Below are 22,065 nucleotides of genomic sequence, written 5' to 3'. Positions count from 1 at the left end.
AGCTGTGTTTTCAATATGTGACAGCAGGTGTAAGGGGTGGGGGGGTGAGGAGGACGTGCACTGGAGCATGTTGCATGTTACACCCTAAATATGAGTGTAACCTGTAACATTCTCCACAAGGTGAACTTATAAAGCTTTAACATTCTAATGCTCAGAACGAGTTGCAACATTTTGTTTACTTTCAATAATAAAAGCTCTAGGATTAATCATCTCCGAATAAATGAATATGGGTAATAGCTGATAGTTTGGTATATAGCAGGGATCACTAAATGGCAGGCCATGGTTCAGGCTCAAACCGAGGAACAGTCCTATCAGGACTACGGCCATGCCACTTAGCAGCTGGATGTCCTTATCCGGGTCTCCTGCCTGGCCGCTGCTGTCATCCTGACAGGAGGGCAGGGGGCAGGAGGTACTGCAGTTTTGCACAGAGAGTGGGAGTCTTTTCAAATGAACAAGTGGGTAATCAACCGCTTGTTAACATAATTAATATGGGCAGCTCCAGCCCTCCACCCAGATCTGCAGCACCTCCCGCCCCCTGCCTTGCCATGAGGATGACAGTGGTTAACACCCAGACTGGTAAGTGCCTCGACCCTGCCGTGTTAGCGTAGGACTGTGCAGGGGAGGCTGCTATTGAAAGGGGAACTGTGATGTGAATGAGGAAAGTGGGGAGCTATGTCTGCAAGGGGGATTGTGATGGGGGGGAGGTAGTGATTGCAAGGGAGACTGCAATGTAAAGGGGGTCTGCTATGTAGGCGCTTGTTCACAGCAGAGCGTGGTGTGGTAAACATGCATTTCCTGCAACACATGCACTGCACTTCAGGCGTGAACTGGCCCTCAGGAGGCAGTGTGGACACTGATGTAAAGGGGGGGGGGGACACTGATCTAAAGTGGGGACTGTGATGTAAAGGGTAGGCTGGAAACACTAATGTATAGCAGGGTTTGTAATGTGTTATAGTACAAACATAGGATTCGGACATCTGCCGGAAGAAAAATTTACTAACTGGACCCCAGTGAATTTTACTGGTACAGTATATAGTTACATGGCAACCTTTTGTGCTATTCCTTTGCCTTCTCTGCAATTGTTTAGCACAAGTCAGTTTGGAAACCGATTCCCACCTTTTTGAATAGCTGTACTTTTCTCAGAGCTCATTAGAGCTGGAAAGCAAACCACCTATTGTGGCTAAAGCTCAGAGAAGCAGAAACAGATTCAAATAATTGCATCATATACCCTTTTCTAGAATGAATAGAATATTAATTTGGTTTAAATGTGTAAAGAATGGCAGGATAATGATGAAATTGTATACATTTTTGTAAGTAAAGGTTCTGTCTTTGATCGTTGACAATCAACGTAAAGCATTTATGAAGTACGTATGAATGTGAAATAAGTTGATCCTGTTTTAGGAGCGTAAATTTTAAAGGGTTTAATTTGCTGGTTTTGCAATTTTTTTTTTTTTTTCACCAAAACGTATTCGTTTTTTGACACATACAAGGTCAAAAAAGAAAACCGTGTGGGCAACCTATCGCACGCAGGAGCGGGCTAGCCCAAAAAAGTTCAGGGTATAAAAACCCTAGTACTAACATGTACTGGAGATTTTAGTCGACTAAAACGTAGGACATCTTAGTTGACTAAAATATACTGGAGATTTAGTCGACTAAATACGACTAAAACTAAAACAATTGCAGAAGACTAAAAATAAAATGCCTTTTTAGTCCTAAGACTAAAACTAAATCAAAATTTGCTGCCAAAATTAACACTGGCAAGAGAGAGAGATGTATTGACTTTATAAAGTCAATGGGTGATATAATATGCAGGGGAGGCATGTCAGCATCATTGGAGGAGAGCAGAACCCACACACACACACACACTCCAGGAACAGTCCAGGAACAGTCCACCACTGGATTGTGGGTGAGCGTCGTTTTCTGGAGGATCGGCAGATCAGGTAAGTATACACTTTCTGCTCACCCCTAGAAAAAACAAGCAGCTGACCTATACAGTGCAGGCACAGCCTCACTGCATGGGGGGTGAGTAGTTTGCCCAGAGTTGGACTTTAAACAGGTTCATCAGAAAATGTTTTTCTGTTCAGAAGTAGCATCCTATTGTGTATCTGGATTGCCAGAATATAAATAACGGTGTTATTTAAAAGAGAAGTATGGGATTTTTTAAAATTTTAGATTAATACTTACCTATGTGGATGAAGCATCAGACCGATGCTGCAGCTGTCCCCCACAGTCTCTGCACTGAGAACCGAGCCATCGTACATCGCCGATGGCTTGGTTCTCACAGATACCCGAGAGGAGAGCTGCTGACTGTCAGTCAGCGTCTCTCCTCTCTGCTTCTCTATGCTCATTGGAGCGATGAGCTGTGGAGGGGCGGAGAGCGGCCATCTCAGCGGCTCGCTGAGACTGACATCAATCAAGGCAGCTGGCAGATCCAGACTTGGAAGTCATGATGACGCGCTGCCTCCACTGTTGTCAGAGGAGAGTGGACTTCAGACCGCTCTCTGCTGAAAACGGGTCACAGAGGTGCAAAACGAATTGCACTGCTGTGACCCAGAAGCCCAGAAAGCTCAGGCTGGACTTATTCTTTTAAGGAATTTATGTTCTTGGCAATTTGCTTAATAATGTGTTAAATATCTATGAAAATATAGCCATATCGGTCTTTTTTTTTTGTTTTTTTTGTTTTTTTTGTTACCTTGCCATTACTCTTGCTACAATTATCTTACAGTACCTGTGCATAGAAGCTGATGTATGTTTTTTTTTTCGTATTGCCCCATCTCCCTGGCAATCCCATTACAACCACTGTGAAATTTAGTGTAAAAATGCACTTTACTTTAGTCATTCTCAGCAAGTATAGACATACCTGTTGTTCTTGCCAGAAGTTTAGTGGCCTTGTGAATTCATGTGAGCTGAAGTGAAAGCACACAATCTTATTTTCCTTATGTAACCTACCAATTCCCCAATCTCCTCTATTTAGTGGAGATGGAGGAGAGAAAGACATGTTTAAAGGAGAAAAACAACAATGGCGCCACTCTAAGTGCAGTATTAAAAACGAATTTAATATATCTTTAAAATCAAGTACTCACAAGGGTACAAGTTAACAGGCGTGTAAAGAATGAGATGATCATGCCAGGTGTCCCAGATGAGGTACAAGATCACATCGTGCGGTGGCGTTCTATTCATCTGACAGGCTGCGCTGCTAAATGCTTGCTATGTCCTGCCGCTGGAACGCGCTGTGTACAATCCGGGGAGCAGGGTCACTTCCGGGTCTGTGCAGGGATAGATAGATAGGCGACGCGTTTGCGGAGCTACGCTCCTTCCTCAGGCCTAACGTGACCTGTGATTGGTCGAAACTGATATAGTCGAAGGCGGGCCCTGATTGGAGGGGAAAGAGATCTATCAAACTCGGGCATAGAGCTGTGTACTGCAGCTACGTGCTGTTGTGTCGAATAGGGAAGTGAATGAGATGATGTAAATAAGGGTGCCTGATATGCTTGGAAATGCAAAAAATGAGAAATAAGAAACAGGGGAAAAGAAAGGAATGATATATGGATAATGATGAACGTGCAAATGCAAGAGAAATGCTAAAGAATAAAGAATAAAAATGACAATATTATGTAGTTAATAAACAATAATAGTGGGAGTACTACTGATAATGATAATGGAAGAGATCATCATGGAAAAAATCGTATGGTTGGGAAAAAGAAAAAAGGAGAGTGAATGTATTAGATCGGTAGAAACATTTTTTTAGTGGTGAAAATTGTATAGAAATATATATATATATAACTGCATACACATATGTATATAGAGAGAGGATCATATGTGAATAGGGAATAGTGGGAAAAAATGAAATTAAGAATAAGAATAAAAATAAAAAATAATAATAATAGAAAAATAATAAAAATAAAAATAAATATAAAAATGTATGAAAAATAAATATTAAAAATAAAATTAAATTAAAAAATGAAATTTAGGATGAAAGAAGAATTGATAAGATGGAAGATGAAAATATATAAGAATAGATTCAGAGATGGGATAGGTAATGGAATGACATTAAGTATGCGCATGATCATGAAAAAAATGAAAATATATATTTAAATAGCTATATATATGTGTATAAAAACATAGCTATACAAATTAGGAGTGGCCCTGAAGATGGCTAAGTGGAGTTGTACGTAACTGTTGCATGATTTTCAGATCATGTTTATAAAAATAAAAATTGGGGGAAATGAAAGCGCAATATATATGTGTGTGTGTATATATATATATATATATATATATATATATATATATATATATATATATATATATATATATATACACACACACACACACGCATGCACATGTATATGTACACACACATACACACATATATATGCGCGCACCTAAATGTATGGACATGCTTGTGTATTTCCTAATGAAAGTTGAATAATTAATAAGAAATAATGGAAAATAATAATAAATAATAATTACAATAAAGAATAATATACTAGCTGGCTTAGAAGAAGACATAATAACAGCATCACAATAGGAAGAAACATGCAATATGATAATAACAGGATGCCCAACACTAACCTAAAAAATAGGAAAAACAAGTGTGTTGGAGGTGTCAAGCAACCAATAGAAGGGACTGGAGAAGTCAAATGAGGCTACTCGTCTCTATTTCCTCGTTGAGCCCTCCAGGGGCCAGAGAGTCAAGGATATATATCCAGTACGTTTCCCTCTGGCAGAGACGTTTGAAACGCTCTGCCAGTGGGAACGTACCGGGGATGGACTCAATAATCCAGACCCTGAGGCCCGATGAAGAATGATCATGTTTTTTGAGAAAATGAAGGGGAACACTGTGATGGTCATCTCCTGCCTCAACGAGGCGGCGGTGCTCACCAAACCTCTTTCTCAAAGTGCGTATGGTGCGGCCTACATAATATAACCCACAAGGACAAGTCAAGCAATAAATGACAAATTCTGTCGAACAGTTATAAAAGTTGCTGATCTGGTATGTCTGACCTTTGTTAGTGAATTCTTTTTGACCATGGTGAACATGACTACAGGTGAGGCACAATTTTTTGCGACACTGGTACATTCCAATTAGGGGAATGAGACAGGGTGATATTGTTTTAGAACTTTTTTGGCCTTTGTATTTGCTGGGTGCTACCAGGTTTTTGATGTTCCTAGTCTTCCGATACGTGAACATTGGTTTGGAGGTAATGGTGGATTTTAAATGTGGATCCTGACAGAGGATCGACCAGTGTTTGGTGAAAATACGTTCCATGGCTTTATATCTGGAATGGAACTGAGTCACAAAACGAACGGGCTGTGCTTCAGGTTGGATAATATCACTGGCGGATGTGGATGGTTCTGACAAATAGAAATCGAAAGCTTCATTTATGAGTTCGGGTGGAAAAGCTTTATCCATAAACTTTTGTTTTAGAAGGGACCCTTCTGTGATGTAGTCCGATTGTCTGGTGCAATTTCTACGTAGGCGACAAAACTGGCTCTTAGGAATGTTTGCAATCCATCTAGGATGGTGGCAGCTCTGATGGTGTAGAAAAGAGTTGCCAGCTGTCGGCTTGGTGTAGTTTTTGGCCAGTATTTTGCCTTCATGATGGAAAAGTAACAGATCTAAAAATGCAAGTTGGGACCGATCATGTTCTGAAGTGAAAGTGAGGCCATACTCATTGTTGTTACAATGTGTAATGAAATCTGTAAAGAGGGGCTCTGGGCCATCCCAAATGACGATGATGTCGTCAATATACCTCCCATAGAAAACTATATGGGAGGAAAAGGGATTATTGAGCCAGATGTAATTAGCCTCCCAGTACCCCATGGTTAGATTAGCATAGCTGGGTGCGAAGTTGGCACCCATTGCTGTGCCCTTTGTTTGGAGGTAAAAATCACCATCAAATTCGAAATAGTTATGGGTCAGGCAGAATTCGGTGGCCTCTAGGATGAACTCTGCCTGACCTGGATTAAGCATGGGATCGGAGGAAAGGAAACTGGCAATAGCTCTGAGACCTATGTGGTGTGGAATGGAGGTATACAACGAGCTTACATCTAAGGAGGCCCAAGAGTAGGTGGGCTCCCATGCGTAGTGGTCCAGTTGTTGCATAAGATGGAATCCATCACGAATGTAGGAGGGGAGACTGGTAGCGAGTGGCTGTAGGAACTGGTCTATATACTGAGAAAAAGAGCTGGTGATACTATCCATAGCCGCAACTATGGGTCGACCTGGTGGATTTTGGATACTCTTATGTATTTTAGGGATATGATAAAAATATGGAGTAGAGAAATATGGCCGATTGAAGAAAGCATGCTCATGTTTTGAGATGATGTCATTGCTTTTAGCTCTATCTGTAAGTATTTTGGCTTCTGTGGTGAAGCTTGACAAAGGGTCACAGCGTAGTTTACGGTATGTACTGTCATCTGAGAGAAGACGGCGGGCTTCAGCCAGATATTCACTGCGATCTTGGACCACGATGCCTCCACCTTTATCTGCCGTCTTGATGACTATGTTGTGATTATTAGTCAGATTTTTAAGGGCTGATTTTTCTGAAGGAGTAAGATTGGAATGATTGGAAAGACTATCGTGTGTCTGTTGGCAAAGTCTTTTTATATCGGAGAACACCACCTGGTAGAAAGTTTGGAGATAGGGTCCCTTTGAATGTGTGGGATTGAACAAGGATTTGGGCCTAAAAGTACTGAATTGTATTGGGGGGGAGGTGGAGAGATGTTGTGTGAGAAGAAGTACGTCTATATCCTCATCATCACTCTCCATGTTGTACAATTCCTTTAGAATATTCAATTCGGGTGAGTCACTGTTTTCGGAGACAACAGTGAGTTCAGCCAGGTTGGGGGATATGTCACTGTCAATAACCTGGGGTGATTTTATGTTATAATGACGTTTAAGAGTGAGGTTGCGAATGAACATGTGGAGGTCTTTAAATAACTGAAAAGAGTTGGGTAGTGAGGTAGGGGCAAAATTGAGACCCCGTTGTAAGATTGAGGCCTCCGCTGAAGACAAATTGTGGGAGGATAGGTTGAATATTTTTATTGTTTGAGGGACTTCGCCCTGTGGTTTGTGCCGTTGTTTTCCCCCTCGTTTGCCTCTTCTTCTAATTTTCTTTTTCCTGTGGACGGACGATTGGGCAGCGAGGGGGGAAACAATAAAAAATCTTGTGAGTCGAGGGAAGAACAGTTGGACGGGACTGGTTTAATGGAGATTGAGGGATCAATATTGTGAGTGGTGGTACTCTGAAGCCCAGCATCAGGATTATGGGTGGTGGTACTCTGAAGCCCAGCATCAGAAGAAAGGGTGGAACTGGTAGAATTAACCGAACCAGAATTTGTCATTGGGCCAGACTTAAATGTGGATTTAGAGAGATCCATGGTGGGGTTCTGAGATGTGGATGAATTACTAGAGTTAATATCATTGTCTATTTTGGGTCCCACTAAGGCTGGTAGGCTCATTAGTAGTATTGACATTGCTTGAAGTGCTGTCATTGTCTCTTATGGGCCCTCTAGAGGTGGTAGGCTCATTGGTAGTAGTAGCATTGCTTGAGTTGGTAGCACCATGTCTAGCTTTCTTGACTGGTATATGTGAGGTTTGGGAGTAAGTGTGTGTATTTTGGAGGAAGGAAGAGGTATGGTAGTGGAGTGGATGTTAGTGGGATGCGTAGGGTGGAACAGGGGTTTGTGCCTAGGTGGAGGCCATGATCTGGAGCCTGGAGGTCCCACTATGCATTCCATGAGAGGCATAAGATGGGTAGAGGAGTGGGGAGAGTGATTGATGTTGGATGTACGATGGCTCCTTTTCCATTTGAAAACCCTCCCTAGGGTGAAATCATCCAAATCTCTCCTCATCTTACCTAGTTTAGTCTGAATTAAATTGTCCTCATCTTTTTTGCTGTGATGTTTCAAGGTATTAAGCCAGGAAGTAGGTATACTGGTGGTGATGGTACTCAAATTGGAGATGTTAATTTTGATTTGTTCAACTAGATCCTGGTATTTTATCTGTCTCTGCTGGATGATAATCCGCATCCATTTTTGGGTACAAAATTCTGAGATCTGAGACCATTCGCTGGTCAATTCAGATGTCAGAAAGGAACAGGTTTTTAATATTCTTAACCCTCGGGGGGAGATGGAGTGGGAAATATATTGTTCTAGAAAGAACTTATCCCACCATTGGTGATTAGCCGCGATCATGAGGTGTTCTAATTTCCTAAACTGTGTGCTACAAGTTTTTTGGATATGTCTAGGGATAAAGTGATGTTGTTTAAAAAAACCAGTTGGAAACAATCAATATAGTTGGTCTAGTATGTCATATTTGGCTTTTTCTAGTTGCTGTAGCCACTCCATTGTAGGAATGGTATAAGAAAATGTAAGCAAATTACTACAGTTCTGATGTTCTATGAATAAGAATAGAAGAATTTTTTATATGTACGGTCCCAATGTTCTATAAACGGGGGGGGGGGGGGGGGGAGGGGGGGAAAAAAAGAGAATCACAAATGAATAAGAAAGAGAAGAAGAGAAAGGGAATAAAAAAAGGAGAAAGGGAATAAAAAAGGGGGATGAGAAGTGTAACAGTCTTGTACCAAATAATCTAAGATGGTAAAAAGAGGAGAGAGTAGATTTTGTCAGATATATTCCTGTACACGCAAGGGGGATGTGAGATCTATATGTGTGACAACACAAATAGATAATATTGGGAAGTCACCTTAGATTGGAATCAAACTGGGGACTTTGTCATGACTGGCAAGAAAAAAGGACTAAATATAAACGGGTAAGAGCATGAGGAGGGGGGGGGGGGGAGGAAGGGGAAGGGAGATGTGGGGGGAAGGGGGGGGGGGGGGAAGGATTACAAAGTGAGCAGTTGGACCGGATTAATTTTAGTACTTAGTGAAAAGGGGCACTGAACTGATGGCTAAAGGCTGAATGAGCAGCACAACGTTTAGCTCCAAAAAGACAATATACAACATGTACATGTGAGCGCTACAATCAACCAATATAAAACAGCTAGAGCCCACCCAAAAAAACATATATTGCTCTAATACAGAGAGAATAAATAACTGAAGGGTAGTTGCATAACTGTAATGACGATAAAAAATAATAAATAAAAGTTCTAAAACAATATCACCCTGTCTCATTCCCCTAATTGGAATGTACCAGTGTCGCAAAAAATTGTGCCTCACCTGTAGTCATGTTCACCATGGTCAAAAAGAATTCACTAACAAAGGTCAGACATACCAGATCAGCAACTTTTATAACTGTTCGACAGAATTTGTCATTTATTGCTTGACTTGTCCTTGTGGGTTATATTATGTAGGCCGCACCATACGCACTTTGAGAAAGAGGTTTGGTGAGCACCGCCGCCTCGTTGAGGCAGGAGATGACCATCACAGTGTTCCCCTTCATTTTCTCAAAAAACATGATCATTCTTCATCGGGCCTCAGGGTCTGGATTATTGAGTCCATCCCCGGTACGTTCCCACTGGCAGAGCGTTTCAAATGTCTCTGCCAGAGGGAAACGTACTGGATATATATCCTTGACTCTCTGGCCCCTGGAGGGCTCAACGAGGAAATGGAGACGAGTAGCCTCATTTGACTTCTCCTCCAGTCCCTTCTATTGGTTGCTTGACACCTCCAACACACTTGTTTTTCCTATTTTTTAGGTTAGTGTTGGGCATCCTGTTATTATCATATTGCATGTTTCTTCCTATTGTGATGCTGTTATTATGTCTTCTTCTAAGCCAGCTAGTATATTATTCTTTATTGTAATTATTATTTTCCATTATTTCTTATTAATTATTCAACTTTCATTAGGAAATACACAAGCATGTCCATACATTTAGTTGCGCGCATATATATGTGTGTATGTGTGTGTACATATACATGTGCATGCGTGTGTGTGTGTGTGTGTGTGTGTGTGTATATATATATATATATATATATACATATATATTGCGCTTTCATTTCCCCCAATATAATTTTTATTTTTATAAACATGATCTGAAAATCATGCAACAGTTACGTACAACTCCACTTAGCCATCTTCAGGGCCACTCCTAATTTGTATAGCTATGTTTTTATACACATATATATAGCTATTTAAATATATATTTTCATTTTTTTCATGATCATGCGCATACTTAATGTCATTCCATTACCTATCCCATCTCTGAATCTATTCTTATATATTTTCATCTTCCATCTTATCAATTCTTCTTTCATCCTAAATTTCATTTTTTAATTTAATTTTATTTTTAATATTTATTTTTCATACATTTTTATATTTATTTTTATTTTTATTATTTTTCTATTATTATTATTATTATTTTTTATTTTTATTCTTATTCTTAATTTCATTTTTTCCCACTATTCCCTATTCACATATGATCCTCTCTCTATATACATATGTGTATGTAGTTATATATATATATATATATATATATATATATATATATATATATATATATATATATATATATATTTCTATACAATTTTCACCACTAAAAAAATTTTTCTACCGATCTAATACATTCACTCTCCTTTTTTCTTTTTCCCAACCATACGATTTTTTCCATGATGATCTTTTCCATTATCATTATCAGTAGTACTCCCACTATTATTGTTTATTAACTACATAATATTGTCATTTTTATTCTTTATTCTTTAGCATTTCTCTTGCATTTGCACGTTCATCATTATCCATATATCATTCCTTTCTTTTCCCCTGTTTCTTATTTCTCATTTTTTGCATTTCCAAGCATATCAGGCACCCTTATTTACATCATCTCATTCACTTCCCTATTCGACACAACAGCACGTAGCTGCAGTACACAGCTCTATGCCCGAGTTTGATAGATCTCTTTCCCCTCCAATCAGGGCCCGCCCTCGACTATATCAGTTTCGACCAATCACAGGTCACGTTAGGCCTGAGGAAGGAGCGTAGCTCCTCAAACGCGTCGCCTATCTATCTATCTATCCCTGCACAGACCCGAAAGTGACCCTGCTCCCCGGATTGTACACAGCGCGTTCCAGCGGCAGGACATAGCAAGCATTTAGCAGCGCAGCCTGTCAGATGAATAGAACGCCACCGCACGATGTGATCTTGTACCTCATCTGGGACACCTGGCATGATCATCTCATTCTTTACACGCCTGTTAACTTGTACCCTTGTGAGTACTTGATTTTAAAGATATATTAAATTCGTTTTTAATACTGCACTTAGAGTGGCGCCATTGTTGTTTTTCTCCTTCAGCACCCAGAGGATTGCTTCATCCTAATCTACAGGGCTGCTTTCTACAGTTGCTTCTTATGGACTAATTCAGTTTTAGTTTTATTTGGACTATAGCAGTTTAGAGTATACTTATGCTGATCAGCATATTTTTACAGTTTTATTTATTATTTTTTATCGTCATTACAGTTATGCAACTACCCTTCAGTTATTTATTCTCTCTGTATTAGAGCAATATATGTTTTTTTGGGGGGCTCTAGCTGTTTTATATTGGTTGATTGTAGCGCTCACATGTACATGTTGTATAAAGACATGTTTAAAGTCCACCCTGGGCGACAACCACGGCTCCCTCTGTTGATTATAGTAGAGATATTGTTGCCACCCAAGGACAGAAAGTGTCATTTGTAGGATTACCAAGGGAAAAAAGTAACCTAAAAAAGAAAATCGTTAGGAATGTTCAGAGTTGGCCTTTAAGCTATGTGTAAAAGGTTTCCCCATTAAAGGATGTTGTATTTAATGCATCTCTGACTGATCATAAGATTTGTAACTGATAATTGGTAGTGTGATTACTTGGGTTGCGAGGACCTTCGCTGGTTGGTAATAATTGTACAGTGCATCAAGTTAGAGAAATTTTTCCAGTTTTGGTTTCTGACAGTTCTTTACTACATGCTGTAAAAATAGTTAACATAGTGAAGTTTCTTATTCTTAATTGTAGGTGCATGCAATTGGAGGCTTTAACGTTTCTCCCTTTTCATATTAAAATCTGGGGCAAGTTAGGGCTGACTCCTGTTCTACTTGATTTGTGCTTTGAGTCAAATGTATTTTGATTAACTTTTGCACATTTTGGTAAGCATGCCTCTTTCAGAATATGAAAATCAGAACACCACCATTAAAACCTTGGCTTCCCTGAGGTTTTCTGAGCCTGCCAAAATTCCTGTACTGCATGGTCCCATAGTGTACATATGGGCTAATAGCGTAAACAAGCTGTAGTTAATTTTTTTGCTAATGAACTCTTCAATTTCCCAGTAAGTTTGTGATTGGTGACTGGGAAAAACTGTAGTTTTCTTTTAAGTGACTTCCTGAAGCACTTAAGAGGAATAATTGATCTTAGCACACGCACGTGAAAGTGATATAACCAACAGGTCATATCACACAGTGATTACAGGTTACAATGTTAAATCAATGGACAATCAGCAGGCCAGTTTTAATTGGCGATATTAAATGTAATAGCTGTTTAAATTTTTCTCAGGACATATAGTTACATAGTGCTGGTCAGAGTCTTTAAAGCCTGTTTCAACTTATCGTGCTGCATAATTGATGGTAATTAACTTTCATGCTACACAAATATTCTTTAATCATGTGAAATTTTTATTACTCTGCAGACAGACCTGTAGATTTAGATAATTTAATGTCCCAAATCCCACTACTTTGTAGTAAAATCTGCTTAATTGATGATCCAAGCAGAAAAGCAGACCATGCTTGACTAACTTTTCCAAGAGGCTGCTCAGACTGGCCAACTTTATAATATTTGTCAAGTCAAAAGATACAGGCTGAGCAAAGAGATTTAATTGTCTGGTACTATCTAGTTATACAAGCAATTCTTTTATTACTCTAGGAACCTATGGACAGACACTTGATGTCTGGCAGAGATCATAACAAGGGTCTTCTTTAGATGGGCTAATTTCTCTTCAGTTTTGAGGAACATTAGATATTTATTTGTTCATGTTACAGCCGAACTAGTGAATAACTGATCCTTGCTAGGCAAGGAGGCTGCCATCTTAGCCTCTGTTTGATCTGAAACTGTCATAGTGCTACACATGTGATTAGTTATGACACTAGCCATTTAATGGTTTGACAGTTTGGTTGAGAGCACAAACAGATGTGACAGCATTTTCAGCATGCTGGAATGTAACTGTTTTTTTTTTAAACCATTAAATTGAGGAGTTTTATCTATGACTTTACACCCGAAGAACCCTTCTTTTACTCCAGATAAGTGATTTCAGTATGTACAGTACATGCTTGCAACTTTCTATGTGAAAAGTTTACATAACCTTAAAGACCCGTAAACCACCCTCTTTACTTCCTCTTTATTTCCCTGCAAAGGTAAAGCATAATGGGCTACTATGCATCGCATAGTAGCCCATTATGTGTTACTTACCTGAAACCGAAGCCTGCGATGTCACAGCTGTCCCCAATAGCAGCGAGCGTCCATCTTCACCCCTCTTCCTTCCGGGGCTGCGAACTCCGGCTCTGTGACTGGCCGGAGTTGCGTGACGTCACTCCCGCGCATGCCAGTTACGGCATGACCCCTTTAGAAACGGCACGATCTGCCCTTTCGAAAGTGTGCATGCACTGTCTTTCCTGAGCATGGATGTCAGCCAAAAGTGGATTTTAGCCCACTGTCAGCTAAAATTGGGTCACATTAGCGCAGAACGAGCGGCACTTCTGTGTCCTACAGAAGTACAGCCAAAATAGCTTTGGCTATACTTCCCCTTTAATCTTTGTGTGTGTGTGTGTATGTGTGTGTATATATATATATATATATATATATATATATATGAGTGTACAAAGACCCTTAAAAAAACACAGTCCCAAAGGTAAACCACCAAGGGGATATTGCTGGTATTTCTTTTAGTATTGTTCATATTGACTTTGGCCTTTCAGATTCAAGAAAAAAAAAAAAAAAACAGCTTTTCATGGTAGTGCAGTGAAGGATTGCCTTTGTTTGTGCCTGCCATTTTATATGCTGCTATTATGTAAGAAGGTGATCTCTTGGGTTTTCTAAACTGGTCAGCCTAAAACGGCAGTTACTGAAAAGTAGTTGGTGAAACATCCATTGTGTCTTAATTTGAAAGGCTGCTGACTGATGGGATTTCAGCCCTTTCTATCTAATGGAGTTTTTTGAAGTTCACTTAAATGAATATTTATAACTAGTAACACAATTTAGGCACATTTAATTTACTTGATTTGCTCACATTTGCCACACCATTACTCTGCAGCAACTCAATGGCTGTAAGTTATATGTCTTACAATTACAGAGAATGATAAAACAGTCCATCAGGTGAATCTGTAGAAACTAACCATGAGCTGCTTTGTATAGAATTTCTTTCCTTTTGCTGATCATATTTCCATGGTATGATGGGCCCATGTTACCTTGTAAGAACCTTCTGTAGCAAGTCAAGTATCTATTTTTTTTCTGAATCTTAGATTTTTGTAACCAATGGATTATATGATTAGTGGTGGAGAAAGACCAATGTATTTTATTGCAGTATATGTTTGTTTCCTGGCTTCTTAAAATGCAGCTACAGCCAAAACTTTTTTTTTTTTTTTTTTTTGGTTTTGGATCGAGTGCAGGGATTACAAAATTTGTCAGATTTTTATTCATGTCTGTGTCTCATAAGGGAGATTTTCCCTCTCTCTTTGTCCTGGTGACAGTTACCAAGAGTGAAAGTGAAAGGGGTTGTAAAGGTATACATTTTTTCACCTTAATGCATTCTATGCATTAAGGTGAAAAAACTTTTGAAAATACCGCCGCCCCCAGAACCCCCCCCCCCCCCCCCTTTTACTTACCTGACACCTCAAAACTCGGCCACTCGCTCCCGACCTCCATTCAGCCGATCAGCCTGGTCGCTGATTGGCTATAGTGGATGGATTGAAAGCAGCGCAGCCATTGGCTCACGCTGCTGTCAATCACAGCCAATGACGCGGCGCACCGGGGGCGGGGCCGAGTGATACAGCGAGCGGCTATAGCCGCCGGCTGTATCACGGGAGCGCGCCCGCAATAACTAACCACCATGCAAGAGAGCTTGCATTAAGGTGGTTAGTTATTACAGGGAGGAGCTGAGACAGCCACCGAGGGACCCCAGAAGAGCAGGTTCAGGGCCACTCTGTGCAGAACGAGCTGTACAGTGAAGGTAAGTATAACATGTTTGTTATTTAAAAAAAAAAAAAAAATTTACCTTTACAACCCCTTGAAGAAATTTCCTAATTTTCACTTGTCACCAGAATAGGGGGAACACTATTCCTACTGACCCTGGTGACAATCAGGGCTTCCCACCACTTTGGAGGAATTTACAATCACTTCCTGTTGTGACTGTGGTTCAGAGGAAGTGAAGGGAAATCATTCTAGTAGGACACAGATGGCAAAAAAAAAAAAAAAAAAAAAAAAAAAAACTGACCAGGTTTATTACCCTCCCCTACTCTGGTCAAAATTATTAAAAAAAAGTTTTTGCTTTAAAGCGGAGTTCCACCCAGAAATGGAGCTTCCGCTGATCGGATTCCTCACCCCCTCCGGTGTCACATTTGGCACCTTTCAGGGGGGGAGCAGATACCTGTCAAATCCAGGTTTTTGCGCCCACTTCCGGCGAAAGAACACCGCACTACACCATGTCCGGCCCCTACTTCTCTCCCTGCTGTCTTTTGGGAGACCCACAGGTCCCAGAAGACAGCATGGACCATTCAGAACGTTCAGCGAGACTCATGCATGAGCAGTAGGGAACCAGGAGTGAAGCCAAAAGCACCCGTTAGTCGATCTGAAGATAGGCTTCGGGTGCCTACATTGCGGGTTCCCTGGACAGATTAGTGTCCATATATTAAGTCAGCGGCTACACTATTTGTAGCTGCTGACTTTTAATTTTTTTTTCCCAGGCGGAAATCCCCTTTAATTCTACATTAAAGAAAACCTGTTAGGGTTCTTCTTACCTAACTATAGCCGAGGCTCCCATCCAGTGCTAAAGGCTGCCATTGCTTTACTCCTTATTTCTGGGACAGATAAATTACAGTGCATGCTACTGTAGAGCAGCAGTGCTACATATCACAACTGGGTTCACTTCTGGGAGCCTCAGCTGTAATATATTACTGTCATCCTAATAGGTTCTGTTAAAAACAGCCTGTTGGCTCCTACATTGCCAGTGAGTTGTCTTTTCAGCGTTTGCTATTGAATAAAAAATGTTATGTATAGAGGAATCAAACATTCGTGTGACCTTTCAATCAACTTGGTCCATGTGTATGCAATGAAACGATCCATTTTTCAATTGCTAATTGCTAATTGCTAATTAAGATTCTAAGTAAGCTTGTTAAATGTATGGCCACCTGTCAGCAAAACTGGTCATAGATGATCTATGTCTCACTTCAAGTGTCAGACAACGAATCGCCTGATTTCACTTGCCATAGTGCTAGGACCCTCATAAATCTTATTCCCATTTTTTCTGATGTGTGGATGTAGCAGAAGCCTTGGCTTATTTTCCATAGAAGAGGAAGCAATTAGCTGCTGTTCTAAGAGATTTTTTTTTTAAACATGTAGACAAATTTGTTTGACAATGAGCAGTTCTGATATTTAGTAGGATTCATTAACCTCTACATGTCCTAGTAACCTTTCGTGGCATATGATACTTCAATTTATTGCACTGCTTATATTATTGAGAGGTGTATGGAATGCTTAAAACCCAAGTGAATTTATTACTGTAAATGCAGTCAGGCTTTGCCTACAATTATCACTATTCCTCTTTTATTTAAATTTTTTATTAGTAAATTGATATAGCAAAGGTTGAAACCCTGTGGTAGCAGCTCTAAGAGAGTCCAACTGCACAAAAGCAGCAGCCAAGCTCTCTTGCCCTGGTGCTCACAAGGGCGAGTCTGATTATAGCACTATTTAGTGGGGCATTTTAGACTGCTGGAGAGCCGCAGTCCAACTGACCTATGTGGTAGTAGCAGAGGGTTTAGCTGATTAACACTTAGCTGATTAAAACAAAGGGGGTAAAGAGTCATGTTTGTTACTTCACAGTAATACTGTCCTGCTGCACATGAATAATTAGGAGGGTTCAACATAACATCTTTTTACAGCTTTAGTGTATATTGTCTTAAATTGTTGACAGTCCCCAGATCGTAATAAACTTTACCAAACAATTAATTATATCACATAAATAAGTTAACATCTTTGTAGCATGAATACTGCTTGAAGTTTGAACAGTGTCGTTTTGCTAAGGCTGCATCAGTTGTATTTTACTTTGCCTATAATCATTGATCTTTTTATTTATATTTCAGGTATACATTGCTGGAATACATCAGATTAAAGTTAAAACATTCCTCGGACCATTTTACCACTGGACATTGAACCTTGATGCAAGCAGAAACAAGGAGAAAATGTATCTCAGATTACCACCTTGCACATAAATTAGCGACAATTCAGTACACTTTAAGTGCATAAATATCTTTTTGCATTTTAAGTATCTATTTATAACTTGCCTGATCTCATGAAACCAGTGTGTTCTCTGGAGGGTTTTCTCCAGGAGAACATTATCTTGATAAAAAGCAAAGATGGACATTTTTCGTTCTGGAGTGTTCTAAATCTGAACTTATCTTCAGACCATGACCAGTCTGAAAAGGTCCCAGACTGAGAGGTCGGTTGCTAGTGGGACTCAATCGTCTGTGCCAGATGGACCACAAAAAGCACGATCGGATGATTTTTATATGAGACGTTTCAGATCACAGAATGGTAGTTTAGGTTCTTCTGCCATGTCTCCGGTTGGACCACCCCGTAGTGAAAGTTCACACCACATATCTTCAACGCCAGGTGTTCCTAAGATGGGAGTCAGAGCACGAATTGCAGACTGGCCCCCAAGAAAAGAAAATGTTAAGGAAATGAGCAGAACAAGTCAAGATATGGACACAACAAGTTTAGACACAATGTCTGTTAAGAGCAGTCCTAGTAGTCAAGTGAGTACATCTAGTATGAACTCCAGTGATTCTGCTATGTTAAAAAGTATTCAGAACACACTGAAAAACAAAACAAGGCAGGCAGAAAGTCTAGATTCTAGGTTTCTGACCCCTGAAGGTTACTCCAGTTCCAGCTCCCCAAGAAAAGTTCATCGCAGAATAAGACAACGGAGTAACAGTGACATCACCATTAGTGAGTTTGATATGGACAATTTTGAAGAGTGCATGTCACCTACGTTTAAAACAGGGCCATCTCTCCACAGAGAATATGGAAGCACATCTTCAATAGACAAACAGGGAACATCTAGTGAGAGCTTTTTTGATATTATTAAAGGATATAAAAATGAGAAAGCTGACCATCGTGGACATGGCCCTTCAAAGTTGAGCGAACTACTACTGAGCAGTGGAAGTAGAGGATCTGGCTTCTCCTTGGATGTTATTGATGGGCAGAGAGATGGGCACCGGGCTCTCAGAGACCGGGACAAGCCACTGAAAAGGCGATCTAAGTCAGAGACTGGGGATTCTTCCATTTTTCGGAAGCTTAGAAATGCAAAAGCCGAAGGGGAGCTTGGAAAGGCTACTGACCTTGAAGACAATCGTTCTGAAGATGGCATCAAGCCATGGACGTGCCCTAAATGTTTTGCTCATTATGATGTTCAGAGTGTTTTGTTTGATTTAAATGAAGTTGTAATCAACAGGCATAATGTCATCAAGCGGCGAAACACCACGACAGGGGCCTCCGCTGCCGCGGCAGCCTCTCTAGCTGCAGGACCATTGTCTCATTCCTCCAGTTTTAATTCTCCAACTGGTAGCACGGAAGATTTAAATGTAAAGGAGAATGTTAATGTTGACCAAGGAGATGACAAAAGCAATGATTTGGTAATGAGCTGTCCCTATTTCCGCAATGAAACAGGAGGAGAAGGTGAAAAAAAAGTCAGCCTGTCAAAGTCAAACTCAGGCTCATTTTCTGGTTGTGAAAATTCTTCTTTTGAATCAACTATGAGTTCACACTGTGCAAATGCAGGACTGGCAGTCCTTGAGGTCCCAAAGGAAAATTTGGTTCTACACATAGACAGAGCTAAGAGATACATTGTAGAACATGTAGACCTTGGAGCATACTATTTCCGAAAATATTTCTATCAAAAAGGTACGTGGAGCTCGAGTTGGTTAACTTTTTAAATACTGTGTGTTTTGTGAATGTTAATGTTTGCTGTGGATTTTAGTACTGGTTCATCTTAAGACTCTTCCAGTAAACACTCAATAATTAATGCAGCTTGCACAAATAGGTAAATGTTCTTGCTGATTGCTTCTCATTAAGGCTACATTCACATGATTTTGTGTGCTGAGTAGCTTTCACTGCAAAGACTATGAAAATAAAGGGTGGTACCAATGGATGGTTTTGCATGCTAGTATCTTTTATGAAAGGAACTGTAATATATAATACAATTATTAAAACCTGTTTTTAACTGGTAAAGAACAACATAACAGTGTTTCTGAAATACATGCTCTACAATGTACTTTTATTTTTTTTAATCATACAGTACAGGGTTGCTTTAAATCTGAAGTTTATGTATGGCAATTTTTCCATAGTTACATTGGTCCAACTTGGACCAATGTGAGTATGTGCCATACCTTGTGGGATTCCTGTGGAATCTGGAAATCACTGTAGTAGGCAAGACTACTGCAGTGATTTCCTCTAGCTTCCAGATCCTGTGCCAAGCGGCTACACTGCTGTGAGGCTGCTCACCTGGCATGGGCACCATTCAGAAAACACTGTTTTTCCCTCTATCCACCTCATTCAATTAGAGAACGCTTTGCATTCATTGAGGATGTGGTCCAATGAGTCGTGTGATCCTGCTGTTCCAGCTCCCCTGTGTAATAGAGTGCTTGACAATGGCTAAGAATTCTGGGAGCTTTGAGGTCTCCTATGCATATGGCTCCTATAGCCAAGCCATTGTCAGCGCTCTCTTCTCTCCCCTGTAGCTTCCACTCACTGACACGGAGAAGCAGAAACTGAAGGATCACATGACCGCAAGCAGATTAAAAAAAAGTAAATTTACAGATATTTTTTATGCATGGGGTAGGCAGGATAGATGGGAGGAGGGGGTTAGGAACACTTACGAATAATTAGTACTAGGCTTTAAATCTACTTTAAACATCAGCTTTAATCATAGACCCTGGGTTATATGTAACCTCCTTCAGGTGATCGGAAACTGGCAAACAGGATTGTGACACAGTCCAACTAATCCCTCCCACTCCTAGCAATTCTTTTTTTCTAGTGTCCTTAGGTGATGGATGACCTCTCTCTACTGGGAGCAGGTTTTTGTTTGAGTCCTAATTCTCCCTAGAAGGCAAAGAAGATTCCTTGCTGATCTTCGCACTGAGAAATCCCTTTCTCAACCCAGCTGCACTTACAGCTACTGCTCTCTTGCAGCTTCCAAATTGGTGCCCCTCAGCAGCAGCCTCGGGAAACATACCGGGATCCTGTCACATTAGGGTGCAGGACTGGCCTGTATTGTTGACTCCAACAATGGACCTGTATGGTGCTTTCGTGTGCACCCTTGGTACCATAATACAGCAAGGGGTGTGCAGTTAGCTGCAGGGTTCTCTACAGGTTCAAAGCAGTGGGGATCTGCACCTATGTGAACCCAGTCCCTGAAGACCCCTCCATGGAGGAGGAGGTATGCCCTTCCGAAGCGTAGAGTTTTTACCTGTTGGTACTTCACTGAAGGGGAACCCAGGAACCCAGAGCATTGGAATGATGAGTATGAGACTATGCTCCTTCCTTTGGGGAAACCCCCTCACTCTCCTTCCTGGGAGTAGTCCCTGGACCCTGCTTCCATTGCACAGAGGGGTGGCCAGCGTGAGGTTGTAGTGTGTCACAGGGAGCTGTGGCTCTTTAAATGATCTGTCATGACCATGATGGCTGTGCAACACATTTTATACCCCTTGCTGTGTTAATTGTGTCACATCTTCTACAACACATTCAGATGGGCCGTAACACACTTTATGTATATATTCCTGCCCCTGGAGGTGGTACCTTAGTCCTACTCAGCCCAGGCGTCCTCTACAGGACAAGGCGCTATGTTGCTTCAGGCACAACCCTGCTCCATTTTAATGCTCTGGTCTCCACATTTGCATTCACTAGGTTATCTAGTAGCCTTCAGTCATGAGACTTGGGATGACTGCACCCCTTCTTCTCTGCATCACAGGTCTTTGAATACACCTCAGCAGATCCCCTTACCCACATAGTGGTCATCAGGACAAAGGGGCAGGCCTGCACACACTGTTCACAGGTACAGGTACTTTGGACCTCAATTTTTACCCTTCTGAATCATTCCTTAACCACTTGGGTAGCCCCCATTCCCCTTTTTTAACTAGGGACAATTTTTTTTTATGGTGACGGTCTCTGCACTGCTTGACACCACATGGCAAAAGAAATAAGTGCTATCAGGGGGTGGTGTCCCGTTCTGAGTCATCTGACTTGGCCATTGCGGAAGCATTAATCCCTCGTGAGGAAGGAGAGGGAAGATGAAGTAATGGAAGAAAAATCTTCAGAGTCTAAGGAAATTAATGACTGGCCTGTTTTGACGCAGCATGCTGTGAACAACTGGTGTGAACAGGTTTTGAACGATGAAGTCGGAGACTGACAGACCCCAATAACTATGTGAAATTAAATCCGACTGGGTCCCAGAAAAGGGTTTTCTCGCTAATTAAGTTAGTAGAATCTTTTAATGCCTGCTCTTGGGCAGTAATTTTGCGTTTTATGCATTATAATTAAGTAGAGATGGTTCGCTTTAAATGGTGATGAACAAAAAGTTTTTATATTTCCCTAATAGTTTGTTGCTCAAGCAGCTAAAAGACTGAAAATGCCATCTTTAGTTTGCTGGTGATTGCTTTAATAAATTGGGTCATTTTGCACTCTGCTGCTTCAGGCACAACCCTGCTTCGTTTTGATGCTCTGACCTCCACATTTGCATTCACCTGGTTAGCTAATAGGCTTAAGTTGGGCGACATGGGATTACTGCACCCCTTCTTCGCATCGCAGGTCATGAATACCCCTCAGTGGATCCCCTTACTCATATAGCGATCATCAGGCACAAAGAAAATGGACAGGCCTGC

The 22,065-nt window shown here is 40.7% G+C and overlaps 1 protein-coding gene across 5 annotated transcripts in view; it reads left to right on the top strand.

The window, feature by feature from the left end:
* The window catches only part of SIPA1L1 (signal induced proliferation associated 1 like 1), a 522,698-nt gene that overhangs the window by 191,590 nt on the left and 309,043 nt on the right, over positions 1 to 22,065 (top strand). For all 5 annotated transcript variants that reach the window (XM_073608614.1, XM_073608616.1, XM_073608618.1 and 2 more), the window contains exon 3: positions 17,272 to 19,090. In XM_073608614.1, the coding sequence (XP_073464715.1) occupies positions 17,596 to 19,090 (1,495 nt within the window). In that variant the 5' untranslated portion in view covers positions 17,272 to 17,595. The remainder of the gene's footprint in view (positions 1 to 17,271; positions 19,091 to 22,065) is intronic.

Source organism: Aquarana catesbeiana, linkage group LG13 (genome assembly GCF_042186555.1).
Source record: "Aquarana catesbeiana isolate 2022-GZ linkage group LG13, ASM4218655v1, whole genome shotgun sequence".
NCBI classification, from domain to species: domain Eukaryota; kingdom Metazoa; phylum Chordata; class Amphibia; order Anura; family Ranidae; genus Aquarana; species Aquarana catesbeiana.
Note: the sequence above shows the minus strand (reverse complement) of the source record. Positions and strands in the feature narration are given on the sequence as shown.